At 44.3% G+C, this 18340-nt stretch overlaps 1 protein-coding gene and 1 pseudogene across 1 annotated transcript in view; both read right to left on the reverse strand.

The window, feature by feature from the left end:
• LOC140426708 (probable voltage-dependent R-type calcium channel subunit alpha-1E) overlaps positions 1–18340 on the reverse strand; it is a 1526345-nt gene that overhangs the window by 614940 nt on the left and 893065 nt on the right. Inside the window, exon 8 of the mRNA XM_072511794.1 lies at positions 2403–2593. Coding sequence (XP_072367895.1) covers positions 2403–2593 — 191 coding nt within the window. The remainder of the gene's footprint in view (positions 1–2402; positions 2594–18340) is intronic.
• On the reverse strand, positions 12151–12834 carry LOC140426709 (large ribosomal subunit protein eL13 pseudogene; annotated as a pseudogene).

The following is an 18340-nucleotide window of genomic DNA, read 5'->3' on the forward strand; positions in this document are numbered from 1 at the left end:
CCCGCCAACCGGCGTGGCGCGATTCCCGCCCCCGCCGAATATCCGGTGCCGGAGACTTCGGCAACCGGCAGGGGCGGGATTCATGCCAGCCCCCGGCGATTCTCCGACCCGGCGGGGGGTCGGAGAATCTCGCCCAAGATATCGGTCACTCGGAATCTAATGAATGGCCATGGGGAGTCTCTCCCAGAATAATGTTCCACAGGGCGAATGACTATCGAGAGAGATATTACCAATTTCACAAAACAGAGGATACCAAAGTAAAGCTCTCAGTTCTGTTGGCTTATTGGCTGCAAATTACCATGGTTACCTGAACAGCCTCTCAAAGCGCTCGGTCCATTTGCTGCAGTTTCCCAAGGGAACCTGGAGGCAGCACCTCTTATGCTGCTTCATTGGCCGCAGGCTGCTCAGGGCACCCAGAGTTGAAAAAACAATCCCTCAGTTCTTTGTGCAGTTTTAGATGATAATTCAATCTGTTTGGAACTAGTCAAGAGAGCAGCAGTCATCACTTTAAGATATTCTCCTCACACATTAGGAGAGAGACAATTGTTTGGGAGAGTTCAGTGATACTCCATAGGATGTGAAAAGTGGAGTTAGCCAAACAGAAAAGAATGAAATGCTGAAAATTCTGATTGCAAACACAAATAGTGATGCAGTCAAAATGAAGATGTTTGGTTCTTGTGTACATGTAGATTTTACAACTCGCGTTGCAGAGGTCAAACTAGCTGAAAGGAGAAAAAGAAACATAAGGTGAGATGGATCAAATTCCAAAGTTAGGGATCAAATGTTGTATCAATGAGCAGTCGCTGGTGTTAAATGCTCAGTCGATAGGCTGGCAGACTTCATAGACACTCAAAACCTGATGGGTGGCAGTAATCAGCTGCCCGGGTGAGATGTAGATGTGTAAATATAATGTGAATAACACATTTGGCCAGAATTAAGAAGCAAGAGTTAGCAATTAGATAAATTAACAGCATTGCTGCAGGATCACAGCTTCAGTTTGTATGATCAGGCAAGATTTTCTAAATGGACATTTTAAGTTGGGCGACCGCAAAGATGGGGGGGGGGGGACTGCGAGGGGTGAGTATGCGAGTGGGGACATCATTACAAAAACAACCCTTAATCAATGGGCACAACTTGGAAAATGAAAAGTGCCCTGTTGAACAACTTCATTATATCAACACACTGCAGCTACCACCTTGAATGTTCTGCAGAGGTGTTCAACTGATCATGTCAATCATCCAGATACTGACAAACTTTGTCAGTTTATTGCTCCATCGTTTACTCTGTCTTATATTCATCCAGAAAAATGAATAAAGGTGCATTTAAATAGCACCTTCCACCACCACACATCTTCCCAAAGAGCATCAAAACCAATACAGCACACAAGTCTGTCGCCACTATGTAATATTAACCTGTACACACAGTAAGCACCCACAATGCAATACTGATCAGATGATCTGTTTGAGTGATGTTGGTTCAGGGAAAATTATTGGCCAGGACAATGGGCAGAATTCTCCTGCTATTCTTTGAAATTATGTTGTGGCAGCACGTTAACAGATAATTGAAAAGCTGACAGTGCAACACACTCTCAATACTGACCCTCCAACAGGGCAACACTCCCTCAGCGTTGACCCTCTGACAACGCAACACACTCTCAGTACTGACCCTCCAACCGTGCAACACTCCCTCAGTACTAACCCTGCAACAGGACAGCACTCCCTCAGCACTGACCCTCCGACAGTGCAGCAATCCCTCAGTACTGGCCCTCCGAGAGTGTGGCACTCCCTCAGTACTGGCCCTTTGACAATGCGACAATCCATCAGTACTGGCAAGCTAGTGCCGTTAAGGAACCTCTATACAGTGCAGGGAACTGGAAAGGGATTTGTACCTGTCAGATTGAGCAAATTTAAAGTCTGACATTTGTTTTGTGTCGACCTGACAAACGAGTTGAGAAAATGAGGTGCCAATATTCTGAGATAGCAGGTTGACACCTGGGGCTAATGAGTTGGAGTTGGTGGGGAAAGTTAGCTGCTGACTCTCAGTCAGTGGTCATGATAACAGGATATGGAACCATTGAATGATAGAGCACAGAAAGAGGCCAATTGGACAATTGTGCCTGCACTGGCACCGAGAGCTAGTTCTACGTTCCTGTCCTATATTTCCTTTCCCCTTTGTGCTTGTCCAATCCCATTTGAAAGGTACAACTGAACCTGCTTCAGCTAGCACACTGCAGATCAGAACAACTTCATTCTACTACCTTCAATCTGTGTGTCCCCCTGGTTACTCACCCTCGCCCGCCCCGCCCGCCATTGGAAAGACTTTCTCCTTATTTTGCTCTTTCAAAACCTTTCCTGATTTTGAACTCCTCCATTTACTCTCCCCTCAGTTTGTTACAAACTTACATTGTATAGGATTGTGGTCCATCCCTCCATGGTGATGCACTGGAAGACCGTGAGGAGTGCGAACAGAATGTTGTCGAACTGGGTGATGCCAGCGTTGGGTCCGATCCAGTATTGACACACTGTGCCATTTGGACAGCGTCGAGCCGGTTCCCGAGTGCCGCAGGGGAATTGTAACTCCAGCGGTTCTGCAGCTGTCAGGGTGAATCACAAAGACAAGAGGTTCATAATGAGCATTTTCCATGGCTTACATTTCTATCGTGCCTTTCATAATCTTAGGGTGTCTCAAATAAGTTTTACACCCAGTGTAATACTTTGAAATGTAGTCACTGCTGTACTGTCACAAAGGAGGCAACCAATTAAGTCACAGCAAAATCCCATAAACAAAACTCTGATAACTACCCGATCCTCGATTTGATGCTGGTACAGAGTAATTCAGGGCGTTATGAAAGATAGTCTTGTCCTTCTTCAGGATCACTGTGGTAGCCTCTCCATCCACTCGAGAGAGCAGACAAGACCTCGGCTGGACATCTCAACCGATATCCAACACCTCCGCCAGTGCAGCGCTCCCTCAGAACTGCACTGGGAGCATCAGCTTGCATGACGTGTTCAAATCACCAGAGTACAAGGTCTGCTAGCCACCGAATGGGTTCATTGACGATTAGGCATTCAGATTGCTTATTTAAAACCATTTAAATTCTTCTGAGTTGGCAGGCATTTGGCAGGAGGGAAACATTTCATGGTGTGCCCCCAGTTACTCACACACTTCCCTGTGGTGATTTGCCTGTAAATTGTATACACTTAGCAGAGTGACGTACAATTTGCAGGTGGCGTCAGACATCGGTCATGCGACATCCAGCTCTCAGCAGAGTGTAAGATGTACACCAGGACAGTCGCACATAGGGGTAGTTCCAGGAGCGTCTATGTAATTCAAACAGTAACCTAGTCTGTATTACATTCTGATTGTTACCTTACATAGAACATAGAACATAGAAAATACAGCACAGAACAGGCCCTTCGGCCCACGATGTATTGCCGAACCTTTGTCCTAGATTAATCATAGATTATCATTGAATTTACAGTGCAGAAGGAGGCCATTCAGCCCCCTGAGTCTGCACCGGCTCTTGGAAAGAGCACCCCACCCAAACTCAACACCTCCACCCAACACCAAGGGCAATTTTGGACACTAAGGACAATTTATCATGGCCAATCCACCTACCCTGCACATCTTTGGACTGTGGGAGGAAACCGGAGCACCCGGAGGAAACCCACGCAGACACGGGGAGGACGTGCAGACTCCGCACAGACAGTGACCCAAGCCGGAATCGAACCTGGGACCCTGGAGCTGTGAAGCAATTGTGCTATCCACAATGCTACCGTGCTGCCCTTAAGAACAAATAAATCTACACTATATCATTTTACCGTAATCCATGTACCTATCCAATAGCTGCTTGAAGGTCCCTAATGTTTCCGACTCAACTACTTCCACAGGCAGTGCATTCCATGCCCCCACTACTCTCTGGGTAAAGAACCTACCTCTGATATCCCTCCTATATCTTCCACCTTTCACCTTAAATTTATGTCCCCTTGTAATGGTTTGTTCCACCCGGGGAAAAAGTCTCTGACTGTCTACTCTATCTATTCCCCTGATCATCTTATAAACCTCTATCAAGTCGCCCCTCATCCTTCTCCGTTCTAATGAGAAAAGGCCTAGCACCCTCAACCTTTCCTCGTAAGACCTACTCTCCATTCCAGGTAACATCCTGGTAAATCTTCTTTGCACCTTTTCCAAAGCTTCCACATCCTTCCTAAAATGAGGTGACCAGAACTGTACACAGTACTCCAAATGTGGCCTTACCAAAGTTTTGTGCAGCTGCATCATCACCTCACGGCTCTTAAATTCAATCCCTCTGTTAATGAACGCGAGCACACCATAGGCCTTCTTCACAGCTCTATCCACTTGAGTGGCAACTTTCAAAGATGTATGAACATAGACCCCAAGATCTCTCTGCCCCTCCACATTGCCAAGAACTCTACCGTTAACCCTGTATTCCGCATTCATATTTGTCCTTCCAAAATGGACAACCTCACACTTTTCAGGGTTAAACTCCATCTGCCACTTCTCAGCCCAGCTCTGCATCCTATCTATGTCTCTTTGCAGCCGACAACAGCCCTCCTTACTATCCACAACTCCACCAATCTTCGTATCGTCTGCAAATTTACTGACCCACCCTTCAACTCCCTCATCCAAGTCATTAATGAAAATCACAAACAGCAGAGGACCCAGAACTGATCCCTGCGGTACGCCACTGGTAACTGGGATCCAGGCTGAATATTTGCCATCCACCACCACTCTCTGACTTCTATCGGTTAGCCAGTTTGTTATCCAACTGGCCAAATTTCCCACTATCCCATGCCTCCTTACTTTCTGCAGAAGCCTACCATGCGGAACCTTATCAAATGCCTTACTAAAATCCATGTACACTACATCCACTGCTTTACCTTCATCCACATGCTTGGTCACCTCCTCAAAAAATTCAACAAGATTTGTAAGGCAAGACCTACCCCTCACAAATCCTTGCTGACTATCCCTAATCAAGCAGTATCTTTCCAGATGCTCAGAAATCCTATCCTTCAGTACCCTTTCCATTACTTTGCCTAGCACCGAAGTAAGACTAACTGGCCTGTAATTCCCAGGGTTATCCCTAGTCCCTTTTTTGAACAGGGGCACGACATTCGCCACTCTCCAATCCCCCGGTACCACCCCTGTTGACAGTGAGGACGAAAAGATCATCGCCAACGGCTCTGCAATTTCATCTCTTGCTTCCCATAGAATCCTTGGATATATCCCGTCAGGCCCGGGGGACTTGTCTATCCTCAAGTTTTTCAAAATGCCCAACACAACTTCCTTCCTAACAAGTATTTCCTCGAGCTTACCAGTCTGTTTCACACTGTCCTCTCCAACAATATCGCCCCTCTCATTTGTAAATACAGAAGAAAAGACCTCTCCTATCTCTTCAGACTCAATACACAATCTCCCGCTACTGTCCTTGATCGGACCTACCCTCGCTCTAGTCATTCTCATATTTCTCACATATGTGTAAAAGGCCTTGGGGTTTTCCTTGATCCTACCCGCCAAAGATTGTTCATGCCCTCTCTTAGCTCTCCTAATCCCTTTCTTCAGTTCCCTCCTGGCTATCTTGTTTCCCTCCAATGCCCTGTCTGACCCTTGTTTCCTCAGCCTTACATAAGTCTCCTTTTTCCTCTTAACAAGACATTCAACCTCTCTTGTCAACCATGGTTCCCTCACTCAACCATCTCTTCCCTGCCTGACAGGGACATACATATCAAGGACACGTAGTCCCTGTTCCTTGAACAAGTTCCACATTTCACTTATGTCCTTCCCTGACAGCCTATGTTCCCAACTTATGCACTTCAATTATTGTCTGACAACATCGTATTTACCCTTCCCCCAATTGTAAACCTTGCCCTGTTGCACGCACCTATCCCTCTCCATTACTAAAGTGAACGTCACAGAATTGTGGTCACTATCTCCAAAATGCTCCCCCACTAACAAATCTATCACTTGCCCTGGTTCATTACCAAGTACTAAATCCAATATTGCCCCTCCTCTGGTCGGACAATCTACATACTGTGTTAGAAAAGCTTCCTGCACACACTGCACAAACACCACCCCATCCAAACTATTTGATCTAAAGAGTTTCCACTCAATATTTGGGAAGTTAAAGTCACCCATGACTACTACCCTGTGACTACTGCACCTTTCCGAAATCTGTTTCCCAATCTGTTCCTCCACATCTCTGCTACTATTGGGGGGTCTATAGAAAACTCCTAACAAGGTGACTGCTCCTTTCCTATTTCTGACTTCAACCCATACTACCTCATTAGGGTGATACTCCTCGAACTGCCTTTCTGCAGCTGTTATACTATCTCTAATTAACAATGCCACCCCCCACCTCTTTTACCATCCTCCCTAATCTTATTGAAACATTTATAACCAGGGACGTCCAACATTTCTGCCCCTCTTCTATCCAAGTTTCCGTGATGGCCACCACATCGTAGTCCCAAGTACCGATCCATGCCTTAAGTTCACCCACCTTATTCCTGATGCTTCTTGCGTTGAAGTATACACACTTCAACCCATCTCCGTGCCTGCAAGTACTCTCCTTTGTCAGTGTTCCCTTCCCCACTGCCTCATTACATGCTTTGGCGTCCTGAATATCGGCTACCTTAGTTGCTGGACTACAAATCCGGTTCCCATTCCCCTGCCAATAGGAACCAGAAACCAGGTGAATATTTCAACAGTTTTGTAATTGCCTTGAGGCTGAAGGCCCAGTCCTGCAATTTCAGTGATCTATTCCCCTTACCATGTGTAAATCAATAAATCATCATTCTAGTTAAGTCACCATCCGTTCTGTATGAATCATTGCAAAGACAAGGTCACAAAACACAACATGGTTCCAGGAGTGTTGACAATTTGAAGGTAACAGCAGAAAAGACAAAGTGAAATCGGCCAAAGAACGAAAAAGAGAAGATTCTTCCACCGACCTGGTGAACTACGGCCATTGGCGACTCAATGCAACAAACAACGTTGAAGTTCGAGATGGAAGGTTTAAAGGCATCGCACCAGCTTCAAGTCTCGGGTAATGTAGACAAAAGCTGGCGGGTTTTCAAACAGCAGTTTAAGCTCCATGTTTCAGCCCTTGGCCTGCAGGCACAGCCTGACGAAAGGCGCATTGCGATGCTGCTCATGGTGGCAACTTGACAAGCAATTGAAATCTACAATATCTTTGCTTTTGACAGCGAAGAGAAAAGCAAGAGATACAATGAGGTGATTAATCGGCATTGCTCTCCGAAAAGAATGAAACATTTAAAAGATCTATTTTTCGTACACGTACCCAGAAACCAGGTGAATATTTCGACAGTTTTGTAATTGACTTGAGGCTGAAGGCCCAGTCCTGCAATTTCAGTGATCTAAAGTCATCAATGATATGCAACCAAATAGTATTTGGCATATCAAATGATAAGCTCCGTGAAAGATTGTTACAGGTGGAAGACCTGAAATTGGAAAACGTGATTAAGATTTGTCATGAGTAAGTTGGCTGCACAGCAAATCAGTACATTCACTTTGAAACAATTCGGCGCCAGCATGGAAGAGCCAACGCCATCAGCACTTTGACATGTATTATTCCTTGTGTTTGAATGAAGCTCGTAGTCTTACAGTTGAAGTAGATGCTTTATTTGTATGAGTTCGTTCTCTCTCCAGCGCTCATACTATGTTACACCTGAGCTGTCTGTCTGTGTCCTGCTCACCAGCTGCCGTTCCTGTGAAGAGTGTGTTGACTTCCTGTTTGTCTATATATATATATATATATATACACACACATCTCTGGTGCTCCCTCTAGTGGTTACTTAGTTGTACTGTATTTACATTAACCCCTTGTGTATATACAGTGATGCATGTCATTACATCCCCACTTTTTTCTTTTTACATATTTTCTGTACTTTGTCAAAGAAAATTGTACAAAACAGGTAGATAAATGATAATATGTACAAGTTGTGTTGATATTGATGATTATACAAAGCCAATTAATATTTATGAGTCCAATCTTAATTTAAAAAAATTATGAGTCCAAACTTTATGAATTTGTTCGGTTGAGTTTTTGTTTCTGTTGTTGACATGGTGATATTGATATTGTAATTTCTTTGTGAATGTCGTCAGTGTTCTTGTTTTTAACTTAGCAACAAATCATCACAAGGTGTTTGAATGGTCGAACCACTGATGTTGACTGATGTGGACTTTTTTCTGCACTTGTGGCATCGATTTAGTGTGTCATCTGCCTTGAACGCTGGTGTGCTTGTTTGTTCCGGAGCAAATGTGAATTTGTGAGATTTGTTGTCATGCCATGGTGTATTTGTAGTCTTGTCATTGTTTTGGAGTGTGCTGTTGCATTGTCCTTCATGTGCAGAGTTGTACCATGTTGTACAGGTCGTTGTTCCATTGTTGTTGTTTCTGTCTTTTCTGTCTTTGTTGTTTTCGTTGTCATACTTGTTGTTTTTGTCGTGCTTGTTGTTTCTGTTTTTGTTGGTTTCGTTGTTGTTCTTGTTGTTTTTGTCGTGCTTGTTGTTGTCTTGGTTATGCTTCTTGTTGTTGTTTTTGTTGTTGTCCTTGTAGTTTTTGTTGTGCTTGTAGTTTTTGTTGCTGTTGTGCTTCTTGTTGTTTTTGTTGTTGCTGTTGTTGTTCTTGTTTCTGTTGTGCTTCTTGTGGTGTTTGTTGTTCTTGTTGCGCTCAATGACTGTTCCGTGTGGATAATTTGAGTCATTCTCAAATTTATTGGTGTCAGTGTCCTTTGTGGTATCTGATGTTTCATTGAGTGTTTCTTCTTGAGGATTGTGAGAATGATCTGATGGTGCATTGATCTTGCTGACATCAGTCATTTGTGGTGGATTTGATTCCTCTTCTTTGCTTCCTTGGTGCTCCTCTTCTGGAGTCATTTCTGGTTCATTTGAATCATCTTTGGTTTCTTGGTGCTCTTCTCCTGGAGTCAAAATCTTCAAGATTTCATTTTCTTGTGGGTAGTTTAGAGTAGATGAGGTTTCAATTGATGCAGTTTCACTAGGCTCATGAGTGGTTGTGCTTTGATTGTCAAGTTCTTTTGTACAGACGAGCTGAGATCTGTCAGTCTCACTGTGATCTTGCACATCTTGTATGGGAATTGTGATTTCTTCGTCACTTGTCTCACATACAGTAGGTGGACTTACATTGTCTTCTTGTTGATTATGTGAGCTTGGTAGACTTTCATAGTCTGCTTCTGGTTGCTCAGGTTGATAGACCTTCATGATCTTGTTCATGCATGGATTTCGCTCTGCAGTCTTTAGTTGCTTCCATTTTGGAGTCTATCAACAAGCTCTGTGGAAGCTTGCATCGCTCTCTGTGTGGAGTCTTTCATCGCTCTCTGTGTGGAGTCGTGCAGTGTTCTCTCTGTGGAGTCGATCTGTGCTCTCGCAACGGAGTCGTTCAGTACTCGCTGTGTGGCGTTGTTTTTTTCTTGGGTATGTGACAGGTTGCTGTCATCCAATGTATCGACGATCTGCCATTGCATCATGGTATTGGATTCATCTATCATGAGTCGAATCATGTTGAGATTTTCAACCGAGGCGCTGATGCTTTTATGATCATCATATCCGAATAACTGAGCCATGTCTGAGTAGTATTTTTCAATAAACAAATCGTCTTTTTTTGTTTCGGATGTGTTATTGTGCCCTTTATGTTCAATGAACAAATCATCTTCTTTGGTTTTGGATTTGGCATTGTGCTCTTCACTTTGGGTGGTGCAAACTGCTTGTTCCAGGGTGCTGCGAAAGTTATGATCAACTGCTGGTAGAAGTTCAGACAATGTTGTGCCTTTTGAGGTTATATTTGTTGGTTTTGTGCCTTTAAGAGTCTTGTTTGTGATTTTCGGGCATTTCCCCTTTAAGTGGGCATGGTCTGAGTCGTCTGACGTCTTGACGCTCGTGACTGTAGCCACCTGGGTTGGCCACTTCCTGACTTAAAATGGAGAACCGCAAAGACTAAAGGGAAATTCAGCCAACACAGGCAAAAACGAGCAAGTGCAGAAATCCTGTGCATTGGAACTTGCAAAAACCAGACAGCACTGAAACCAGCAGCCATCTGCATAGTAACGAGTGATTCCCAGGCACAATTGATACACTTCAGGTGAATAAGGCCAAGCCAGACTCCTCAGCGCCAGCAGGGGCCAAGACAAAGGAAGGCCAACGGACATTTAGGGACTGCCCAGCGATCAGGTAACAACTCCAGTATTGGAGAAATCGATCCAAGTGATCGGAATGCAGTCCAATCATTTGGAACCAGGTACAGGGTCCGCCCCGAAGGGCGGGAAGCCCCTGGGGACTATAAATTAGAGTCCCCAAGTTCAATTCGTCCTTCTTGGCAGGGTCACTCAACAACGCAAATCAACCCCTGAGAGTGAACTGCCCAGCTGCCGCACCAACCAAGTAAGTCTCCAGTCAACGCTCGCTACGAGATAGGCGCTCCTAGCTACAAGTCCATACCAGCTTTTGAATCCTGCAGACTCAGGACCTGAACGAAAGGCCATTTGTTCCCATGACCTGGTGGGCCAATTCCGAAGCTAAGTATAGGCCTTTTAGTGATAGAAATAGTCTAGAAAGTAGCGTTATATGCATAAGTAGTGACTTACTGTATATAATAAATGTGTTTTGATTTGAATCTTACTAATTGGTGTGTTGAGTTATTGATCAGTACTTGAACTTGAATCTCGTGGCGGCATCATAAAGATACCTGGCGACTCTAGAGCAAAGGTTAAACAGACAGAGCAAATTACGAATTAAGAGCAAACCAAAAGTTAGCAACATGACATAAAACGTAGGAATCGATTGCGCATGTGCAAATCGCTTTTTCTTTACTGTGCGCTTTTTCGTAAACTTCGAAGGCGCGGCTTGCGCCTGCGCAGATCCATCGGCGAACGGTGATCGATCTTCTTTTGGTTGCGCATGCGCAGGACGATCTGCACCCAAAACTTCTTTTTGTAATTGCGCATGCACGGCTGCCGTTTCCTGCGCATGCGCAGACCCAGATTTGCATCTTTTGTTCCCCGGGCAGTTTAAAATGTGCTCAGACGCCATTTTAACTTCTTCAGACTCGTGGAAAAGAATGTTATCGGCGTTTTTTCTTGTCAAAAGTTATTTTTTTCTTGCGATCTTCACTTGTCAAACGTGATTTCTAGCGTTAAACCTTTGTGTTCTGATAATGATTGTTTGAGTTTCGCATCACTCATTCCCTGTGCAATTTGGCCTCCAAGCATTGAATGTCTTAAAGCAACGTTGTTACTGGTGTTGCAGTGATCTTCAAATTTTTAACGTATTACTTCTAATTTGGTGTTGGCTTCACCTTTCAAGTAATTAAAGCAGTTATAGATTTCTCTAGCTTCATGTCCTGCTAGTAGAAGTGCTATTTTCATTTATTCTGAAGCCGTGCTCAACTCATTAGCTACGATATATAGTTCGAACGTTTGTTTAAAAATTTTCCATCTATGACTTAAATTACCAGTTTTTTCAGCTGCGGTGGAGTTCCAACGAGTTTCATCGACTCAGCGAAGTCTCCCCACGTACGAGTTTTCTTCTGTTTTCGATCTTGCTTTGTCTGCATCTTGTGTAACCTTCGAGTAAGCGTTCTGAAGTCTCCTGGTACCATGTATTATTCCTTGTGTCTGAATAAAGCTCGTAGTCTCACAGTTGAAGTAGATGCTGTATTTGTATGAGTTTGATCTCTCTCCAGCGTTCTTACTATGTTACATCTGAGCTGCCAGACTGTGTCCTGCTCACCAGCTGCCGTTCCTGTGAAGAGTGTGTTGACTTCCTGTTTGTCTATATATCTCTGGTGCTCCCTCTAGTGGTTACTTAGTTGTAGTGTATTTACATTAACCCCTTGTGTATATACAGTGATGCATATCACTACATGACGCAGGTCAATAAGAAACGTGGTCTCAGTGCAGGCGGCCATTTTAAATGCCCAACAGGAGCCGCCAACTTATGCCAGAAATGTGGCAACCGACATGGGCCACGGCAATGAACAGCATATGGAAAAGTATGTTCCATATATGGCCGTACAAATCATTTTGCGACACGTTTTTCCCTTCAGGAGGGAAATGGCCAAAGGAAAAGGACCAGCGGCGCCCGACACAACGTTATTTGTTGAATAGTTCCAGATATTTTATATTTTACTTCTTCTTCTCAACATCCTGCACTGCTGCTTCCTTTACTCTCTTAGCACGGATTCCAAACACACGTGCATTTGTACGAGGCATACGGAGGCTTGCAAAGGCCTTGAAATTCTTCTCATCCTCCGGGCCTTCTCTCTTTTGTATATATTCTTGTTTGGCATGACAGGTCCAGTTGGCTGGGTTGCTACCTTAATTTCTTCAGCAGAAGAATCTCCCTTCTTGGGCATTGAAGCCTTTCTTGGGAAGATGATTAACTTGGAGCGATATTCCTTCAGACGTTGAACATTAGACTGAATAGATTCAGTTGACTTGTGATCAACAGCAATGCCAATAGTACGCGCCACCCGCCTGCAACCTTTAGCTCCTCCAGGCTGAAGCCTCGTCCAGAACGTACTATGGAGTGATATCTGACAGTGGGACACCTAACAACTGGTCGAAGGGGGCCAGCAACTGGATGTGGAGAGATGCGACGTGCTTTAGCCAACCGTGCTTTGTGCCTGCGGACTTTTCTGGCTGGCTCGTTGAACCAAGTGCAGACTCTTTTCTGCCAGTCCTTGTGGAAATGACGGTTCAGGATCATTCCATTCCGACTTGGGGCCATGGCTGCTTAATGAAGGGCTGAAATCCTTCAGGAGGGAAATGGCCGAAGGAAAAGGACCAGCGGCTCCCGACACAATGTTTTTCATGTCCTACTGTGGACCAAATAAGATCAGTTAACGTGATTTATGAGATGCTTCCGAACAAACAGTTCTTCATTTTAATTTCATTTCATTGATCTCATTTCAACCAAGGACCAGAAGAGTCTGACCAATAAAAGTGAAGAAGTCATTTCAAAAAATCACAACGTTAGCAAGGACAAACCTGAAACCATTGAAATCAGATGGAAAACTTTAGTGTGAATGAACGACACATTGGTAAAATGCGACCTCGATATGGGAATGAGGGGCCAACCTCCTCAGTTCTTCCGCATTGCACAGGCTGAATGTGCAGCCGGAAGTTGTCGATCAACCGAGACTGCCGAGACACTACAGTAAGAAGATCGAGACGCTGGGTGAAATGTGAGCTTGACTTAAGCGTACACGACACAACGTATATGTTACTATTTTTCATTGTGGACATGAAAAGCGAGTCCATCATAGGAACGGATGCATGTGAGGCCCTGAACCTAGTTGAATGGCTGTCCATTCCAGACAGCGAGTGGCCAGCCTAATTCTACAAATCTCAACAAGATTTGCTGGTGCAGTCATTCGATGATAATCCAGGCGGAGGATGACAAATCAGATGAAGAGACGAAGAGCCAAAGGGTATTCTAGACTTCTGCTTAGCAGTCTTCAAGAAGGTTTATATCCTCCGTGGCATGATACAGGAGCATGATGAGCCGGTATTAAAGCCTCTACAGGATGTGAATGTTAACTGTTCAGAGCATGAACAGCCAATGAGCTTCACTCTGGAGTTTAAGTTCGAGCCTAATGAGTATTTTACAAATGAGGTAATTACGAAAGTTTATCAGCTGGAATCGCAGCCCGACAACCGTGAATCTTCATTCTTCGACAAAGCAGAAATCACGGGATGCACAGGCTGCCAGATCGACTGGAAGAACGGAAATAATATCACACTGAAAACGATTAAAACAAAGCCAAAGCATAAGGATCGGAGTACCCGCAAAATAAGAACATAAGAACTAGAAGCAGGAGTAGGCTGTCTGGCCCCTCGAGCCTGCTCCACCATTCAATGAGATCATGGCTGATCTTTTGTGGACTCAGCTCCACTTTCCGGCCCAAACACCATAACCCTTAATCCCTTTATTCTTCAAAAAACTATCTATCTTTATCTTAAAAACATTTAATGAAGGAGCCTCTACTGCTTCATTGGGCAAGGAATTCCATAGATTCACAACCCTTTGGGTGAAGAAGTTCCTCCTAAACTCAGTCCTAAATCTACTTCCCCTTATTTTGAGGCTATGCCCCCTAGTTCTGCTTTCACCCGCCAGTGGAAACAACCTGCCCGCATCTATCCTATCTATTCCCTTCATAATTTTATATGTTTCCATAAGATCCCCCCCCATCCTTCTAAATTCCAATGAGTACAGTCCCAGTCTACTCAACATCTCCTCGTAATCCAACCCCTTCAGCTCTGGGATTAACCTAGTGAATCTCCTTTGCACACCCTCCAGTGCCAGTACGCCCTTTCTCAAGTAAGGAGACCAAAACTGAACACATACTCCAGGTGTGGCCTCACTAACACCTTATACAATTGCAGCAGAACCTCCCTAGTCTTAAACTCCATCCCTCTAGCAATGAAGCACAAAATTCAATTTGCCTTCTTAATCACCTGTTGCACCTGTAAACCAACTTTTTGCATCTCATGCACTAGCACACCCAGGTCTCTCTGCACAGCAGCATATTTTAATATTTTATCATTTAAATAATAATCCCTTTTGCTGTTATTCCTACCAAAATGGATAACTTCATATTTGTCAACATTGTATTCCATCTGCCAGACCCTAGCCCATTCACTTAGCCTATCCAAATCCCTCTGCAGACTTCCAGTATCCTCTGCACTTTTTGCTTTACCACTTATCTTAGTGTCGTCTGCAAACTTGGACACATTGCCCTTGGTCCCCAACTCCAAATCATCTATGTAAATTGTGAACAGTTGTGGGCCCAACACTGATCCCTGAGGGACACCACTAGCTACTGATTGCCAACCAGAGAAACACCCACTAATCCCCACTCTTTACTTTCTATTAATTAACCAATCCTCTATCCATGCTACTACTTTCCCCTTAATGCCATGCAGCAACCTTTTGTGTGGCACCTTGTCAAAGGCTTACTGGAAATCCAGATATACCACATCCATTGGCTCCCCATTATCTACCGCACTGGTAATGTCCTCAAACAATTCCACTAAATTAGTTAGGCACGACCTGCCCTTTATAAACCCATGCTGCGTCTGCCCAATGGGACAATTTCCATCCAGATGCCTTGCTATTTCTTCCTTAATGATAGATTCCAGCATCTTCCCTACTACCGAAGTTAAGCTTACTGGCCTATAATTACCCGCTTTCTGCCTACCTCCTTTTTTAAACAGTGGTGCCACGTTTGCTAATTTCCAATCTGCCGGGACCACCCCAGAGTCTAGTGAATTTTGGTAAATTATCACTAGTGCATTTGCAATTTCCCTAGCCATCTCTTTTAGCACTCTGGGATACATTCCATCAGTTCCAGGAGACTTGTCTACCTTTAGCCCCATTAGCTTGCCCATCACTACCTCCTTGGTGATAACAATCCTCTCAAGGTCCTCACCTGTCATAGCCTCATTTCCATCAGTCACTGGCATGTTATTTGTGTCTTCCACTGTGAAGACCGACCTAAAAAACCTGTTCAGTTCCTCAGCCATTTCCTCATCTCCCATTATTAAATCTCCCTTCTCATCCTCTAAAGGACCTTAGCCACTCTGTTTTGTTTTATATATTTGTAGAAACTTTTACTATCTGCTTTTTATATTCTGAGCAAGTTTACTCTCATAATCTATCTTACTCTTCTTTATAGGTTTTTTAGTAGCTTTCTGTTGCCCCCTAAAGATTTCTCAGTCCATAAATAGTTATGAAAACTGTACCAAATTACTCATTCTTCAACTTCTTCAGTCGTCCTGAAGTTCCACAGCATGGAATGTTAAATAAAAGTTCTGCAGCAAAACTCAATGCTGACTTAGAAACTGGCTGCCTCCTGCGCGAACACATAATTCCGTGTGCAATGTCGTATTTTACAGAAGTCCTTGCAGTTGATTCTGACTCTGATGATGATTATTACGATGACATATACGAAGACCATGAAGACGATGCAGAAAGTAAAGACTCAGAAGATGAACCAGATGAAGACGGCTATGAAACGCTGGTGAGGCTGTTTCGCCGAGTGATGGCGAACTAGTTGAAGATGCCTGTGAAGCGCTGATCCAGTGGTTTGGTGGGAATGACGAGGTGGTCACCAGGGACGCCCAGGCTGTGCAGGACACCCGAGAAGTGTGAAAGCTCTGAGATGGTGCACGCCGAGATGGAAAGTGAAATTGCAGTAGCCGACGAATAAACTAATAACGGAAGTCATAATACCAATTTTGGAGAAACTGGCTCCAGAGGCATATGGTGAATCGTCTCAGGCCTCTGAATTGGTTCCGGTAGTTGACTCCCCGATGCTCGAGGCCACACCACTGAAAGATGAGTTAGAGGAGCTGATGGCTATATCAGTATGTAGTCCTACGACGACGGATGATACATACATAATATTGCAAGGAGCCACCCCTTGGTTCATCAGGACCAGAGAACACATATATTGTGATTTTGTGTGATGAGGAGCCATCACTCGGAGTTCAAACACGCGATGAAGGGTCAGCACCCAACGTTATAGTTGTGGCTCCAACCCAGACACCAGAGTTCGAGACTCTGCAACCACCCACTGAAGGTACAGGCGTGGTCGTGACTATACAGTCCCTCGGACACATGCTGGCACGAAAAGTTCCAACTGATGATACACACATTGCTGCTCCCATGGTGCTGACCAGCAGCAAGACGGGGGTACCAAACCCAAAAAGAGGATAACTCACACAATCAGTCACAAAATGATAATCCAAACAAAAAAGAGGAAGAGAAGGAGAATGGGAGAGGACATGAGTCCCATTGATGACACCAAGAGAGACGACGTTGATGCTGTGGCCGTCAAGCCAGAGAATACACAATGACATAGCAGCAACAAAGACCATCGTGCAAGGACACGGAAAAAGAAGGTGGTGACGCAGGTGTGGCCAACAAGAATACATCCTTTCAAAAAAGCATTGCGTCGAAAGGATAAGGAGCAAAAGACCAGCATGAAAACCAGTCTTCACAAAAGCTGACAAGTGCCCAGACGATCAGCGTGGTAATCTCGTTAGAGAGGCACAGTGACCTGTGCACAAGGGACTCACACCTATCAGGCATATCATGTCTATGGATGCATTAGTTATATCTGTTTATACATAACCCATATGTGTAAAGGAATGATACCAATCATGGTTGTATGTAAAGATCAACATCTCCAAAGGAAGTGGGGATGTGGTGATATGCCTGTGAATAATATTGGGCAGGGCAGGGCGGCAGCACAGTGGGTAGCACCATTGCTTCACATCTCCAGGGTCCCAGGTTCGATTCCCAGCTTGGGTCACTGTCTGTACGGAGTCTGCACGTTCTCCCCGTGTCTGCGTGGGCTTCCTCCAGGTGCTCTGGTTTCCTTCCACAAGTCCCGAAAGACATGCTGTTAGGTAATTTGGACATTTTGAATTCTCCCTCTGTGTACTTGAACAGGCGATGGAATGTGGTGACTAGGGGCTTTTCACAGTAACTTAATGTAAGCCTACTTGTGACACTAATAAAGGTTATTATTATTATTATTGTATACATATTAGCAATGTGATCGCCAACTAGCAGGTGGTGTCAGACATCAGTCATGTGACATCCAGCTCTCAGCAGAGTGTAAGATGTACACCAGGACAGTCAACCATAGGGTAGTTCCAGGAGAGTCTGTGTAATTCAAACAGTAACCGAGTCTATATAGCATTCTGATTGTTACCTTACCATGTGTAAATCAATAAATCATCATTCTAGTTAAGTCACCATCCGTTCTGTATGAATCATTGCAAAGGCAAGGTCACAGAACACAACATTCCCTGCACCCACCAGCTCAAAGCATGTTTCGCAATCTGAAAACAATAGTGAGGAAAAACAGTACAGTTGGGACCTTAGTGAATGGGACTGCCAACATGGTGACTTCTTAACCAATGAAATTTCAGGAATGTGAAAGCAGTAGCACAAGGAATGAGAAGGCGGGTGAATGAAAAGGGGTGGATTGAATGTCAAGTCAAGGAGAGAATAAGAAATAATGAATGCGAAAATAAAAGCAAATTACTGCGGATGCTGGAATCTGAAACAAAAACAGAAAATGCTGGACAATCTCAGCATGTCTGACAGCATCTGTGGAGAGAGAAGGGAGCTAATGTTTCAAGTCTGGAAAGAGTCGTCCAAGAATGAGAGTGTGCTGTGTGATTGTCAACTTCCCATAAATCAATTGTATTTGTCTATTTCCAACCTCAAAACCCCTCCAAACCGCACCCTCACCCACTTCTGCAAATCAT

This window comes from Scyliorhinus torazame, chromosome 7, assembly GCF_047496885.1.
Source record: "Scyliorhinus torazame isolate Kashiwa2021f chromosome 7, sScyTor2.1, whole genome shotgun sequence".
In the NCBI taxonomy this organism is placed as follows: Eukaryota; Metazoa; Chordata; class Chondrichthyes; order Carcharhiniformes; family Scyliorhinidae; genus Scyliorhinus; species Scyliorhinus torazame.